This window comes from Dipodomys ordii, unplaced genomic scaffold (genome assembly GCF_000151885.1).
Source record: "Dipodomys ordii isolate 6190 unplaced genomic scaffold, Dord_2.0 Scaffold13, whole genome shotgun sequence".
Taxonomy (NCBI): Eukaryota; Metazoa; Chordata; class Mammalia; order Rodentia; family Heteromyidae; genus Dipodomys; species Dipodomys ordii.
The window spans coordinates 10,263,156-10,266,444 of NW_012267229.1; the positions used below are offsets into that span (position 1 = coordinate 10,263,156).

The 3,289-nt window shown below is 52.1% G+C and overlaps 1 protein-coding gene across 2 annotated transcripts in view; it reads right to left on the reverse strand.

The window, feature by feature from the left end:
• The window catches only part of Ap5s1 (adaptor-related protein complex 5, sigma 1 subunit), a 12,344-nt gene extending 9,297 nt beyond the window's left edge, over positions 1–3,047 (reverse strand). Inside the window, exons 1-2 of one of the 2 annotated variants that reach the window (XM_013010759.1) lie at positions 2,690–3,047; positions 1,061–1,252 (exon numbers count right to left, since the gene is read on the reverse strand). In XM_013010759.1, coding sequence (XP_012866213.1) covers positions 1,061–1,236 — 176 coding nt within the window. In that variant the 5' untranslated portion in view covers positions 1,237–1,252; positions 2,690–3,047. Of the gene's footprint in view, positions 1–1,060; positions 1,253–2,511; positions 2,573–2,689 lie in introns of those variants that run through there. The other variant, XM_013010760.1, reaches the window with a different exon arrangement.
• Between the last annotated feature and the right edge of the window lie 242 nt (positions 3,048–3,289).

The following is a 3,289-nucleotide window of genomic DNA, read 5'->3' on the forward strand; positions in this document are numbered from 1 at the left end:
TGGGAAGATGGCTCAGTGGTAGAGCGCTTGCCTTGCATGCATGAGGCCCTGGGTTCGATTCCTCAGCACCACATAAGAAAAAAGAAAAAAGCCGGAAGTGGCGCTGTGGCTCAAGTGGTAGAGTGCTAGCTTGAGCTGAAGAGCTGAGGGACAAGCGCCCAGGCCCAGAGTTCAGGCCCCACAACCAGACCCCAAAAAAAAAAAAAAGAAAAGAAAAAAGCTGGAAGTGACGTCATGGCTCAAGTGGTAGAGCACTAGCCTTGAGCTGAAGAGCTGAGGGACAGTGACCAGGCCCAGAGTTCAGGCCCCACAACCGGACCCCCCCAAAAAAAATAATATATATAGAATTCTCAGGACATATACACATGCTTTCAGGACCAATAAATGCTAACTATCATAATAATGTAGGGCTGGGAAGGTGGCTCAGTGGTAGTGCTTGCCTCACATACATGAGGCCCTGGGTTCAATTCCTCAGCACGACATAAACAGAAAAAGCTGGAAGTGGTGCTGTGGCTCAAGTGGTAGAGCGCTAGCCTTGAGCTGAAGAGTGCAAGTGAGTGCCCAGGCCCAGAGTTTAAGCCCCACGACTAACAAAATAAATAAATAAAATAATAATGTAACAGCATTATTATTTCTTCAGCCTTTTTCATATTAATACTTATAAACAGCCAGGCACAGGTAGCTCACGCCTATAATCCTAGCTACTCAGGAGGCTGAGATCTGAGGATCCCGGTTCAAAGCCAGCCCAGGCAGGAAAGTCCATGAGACTCTTATCTCCAATAAACCACTAGAAAACTGGAAGTGGCGCTGTTCCTTCAGCGGTAGAATGCTCACCTTGAGCTGAAGAGTGCAAGGACAGCACGCAAGCCCAGAGTTCAAGACCCATGACTGACCCAAAAACAAAAAAACAAAGAAAACTTATAAACAACCATATAAGACTGGGAAATGCTACTCTTAAACTTTTCTGTTTCTTAGTCCTCCTGTTTCTCTGTATGACCCACAAAACCTATCATATCCTACCATATACTCAGTGAAGCCTCAAGCTAGGCTCTGTGGTTACCTGGCCACAGCCAAAATCTGTTCCTTTCGGAGGAGCCTGTCCCGCTCTGCACCATGTGGCCTTGGATCACCTGGTGACTTCTCAGCACCAAAGACGCAGGAGTAGAGCACTCGGCAAAGGCTTCGGTCTTCCACATTTGGGGACCTCAGGGTGTGGATAAGGAAGGCATGGACCATGGCTCCAGGAAGGGTACTACAAGGAAGCCAGAGATGAGGTTAAGAATGAAAACTCCTGCTAGGGAAGCCTCCACAAAATGTTGTGACCTAGCAGGGTCCGGGAGTGCTGTTCAGAGCCTGGTGTAGCTGAACACGAATTCCTCTCACCCACCCAACACAATCCCAGCCCCTGGACAATCCAATACTTCATCAGCACCACACAGCAGTGTCCATAGGTGAAGACATTTCAGACAATTCTAAACCTAGTTGTACAAAACAGTTGCCCAGCTACAGAAATTCCAAGGTCATGAGAGTCTGGAAAATCCCAGGAACCTCAATAGCTGAATTCAATGTGTGTTCCTGGAATGGATCCCAAACTAAGATAGTTTTCATCTAGGGCATTATTATTAGGACATTAGCCCATATTAGGAATTCAGGTTGCAAGTTCTAAAATTCTCTTGATCGTGTGGCTTGAAGTCGGGCCTGAGTACTGTCCCTGAGCTTTTGTGCGCAAGGCTAGCTAGTGCTCTACCACTTTAAGCCACAGCTCCACTTCCAGTTTCCTGGTGTTAGTTGGAGATAAAGAGTCTCATGGGCTTTCCTGCCCAGGCTGGATTTGAACCAAAATCCTCAGATCTCAATCTCCCGGGTAGCTAGAATTACATGTGTGAGCCAGCAGTGCCCAGCTTCTGAATTTTTTTCCCCTTAGTGCCAGAACTTGGGCTTGAACTCAGGGCCTAACTCTTGCTTGGCTTTTTTGGCTCAAGACTGGTTCCCTACTACTTGAGCCACAACTCCACCTCTGGCTTTTTGGTGGTTAACTGGAGATAGGATTATCATGGATTTTTCTGCCTTTGCTGGCTTCAAAGCAAGATCCCCAGCCTTCTGAGTAGCTGGGATTACAGGCATAAACCACTGGCACCTGGCTACTGTTTCCTGATTTTGAATGTAGGAATGTGTCCTTATGTTTTGGCTTTGTTTTGTTTTTTTGTCGGCCGTGGGGCTTGAACTCTGGGCCTGGTGTGTCCTTGTTTAATCTGAAATTAACTGATGGTCTGGGAGAAAAGGGACTGAGAAAAGAGAGAGAGAAAAAAAAAGTGAGACTAACAACGGATGCATCTCAGCCAAAGAAACCTGACTACAACCATTTCACTATAATACTGATATCTGTGCGGCGCGGTGTCAGCCCGAAGGCTGAAAAGCAGGAGGTATGGTCAGCAGGTAGCCGTGGAGAAGGCTAAACAGACTTTAAATTGATCAATCTGGAAGATTGCCTAAGGCGCTTGCAGAACCTACCCCAGGTTCCCGGACGCTGACCTCCCGCGACCCGCCAGCAAAGTACGTCATCAGCTCCCGCCATCTTCCTCCCTCCTCCCCCGTTCCCGCCAGAGAAATGGTAGCGGCCAACACCCCTTCCGTCACTGTCCCCCGCCACCCCGCGGCGCAATGCACTCTGGGAGTTGTAGTTTCTTACCACCGTCAGCCAAATAGCGAACACCTCGCCCTAAATGTGCGGCTCCTGCAGCTGTAGGCCGCTGTCGTCGAGACTTGGCACTCGGCCTTTCCTCCGGACTCGTAGACCTCTAACCTGTGGACTAACACCGCGGCGGGAGCGTAATGGCGGCCTGAGGGAGCCTGCGCACGCTGGAAGCAGACGCGCCACACGGGCGGAGTGGGTGGAGCCTCACGTTCAGGGCGGTGCTTCAGGATCTCGGTGCGGTTGGCGCCTTCCCACGCGGGGACCTGGGGCTCCCGTGGGCCTCCAGGTCCTCCCCCAGGGTTCCTCCGGGTTCGAGCTCCCGGCCGGGGCCGCGCCGCTCACGTGCAGCGCGGGCACGCGGGGCGCCGCCCGGAGCTCCGGACCGGCCTCACCCCTGGCCACTACCCCGGAGGCCGCCAGGGGGCGCAGCGGCCCGACGGCGAACGGCAGGCGGACTTTCCGGAAGAGGCCCCTGGCCGTGCAGGCTGTGGCAGTGCGGGGATCTCTGCGGCCTGTTAAGATGCAGGCAGATTCCTGGGCTCTGCCCCTGGAGACAATAACGTTGCTGGGGGTGGGGGGGAGGGAGGGAGGATG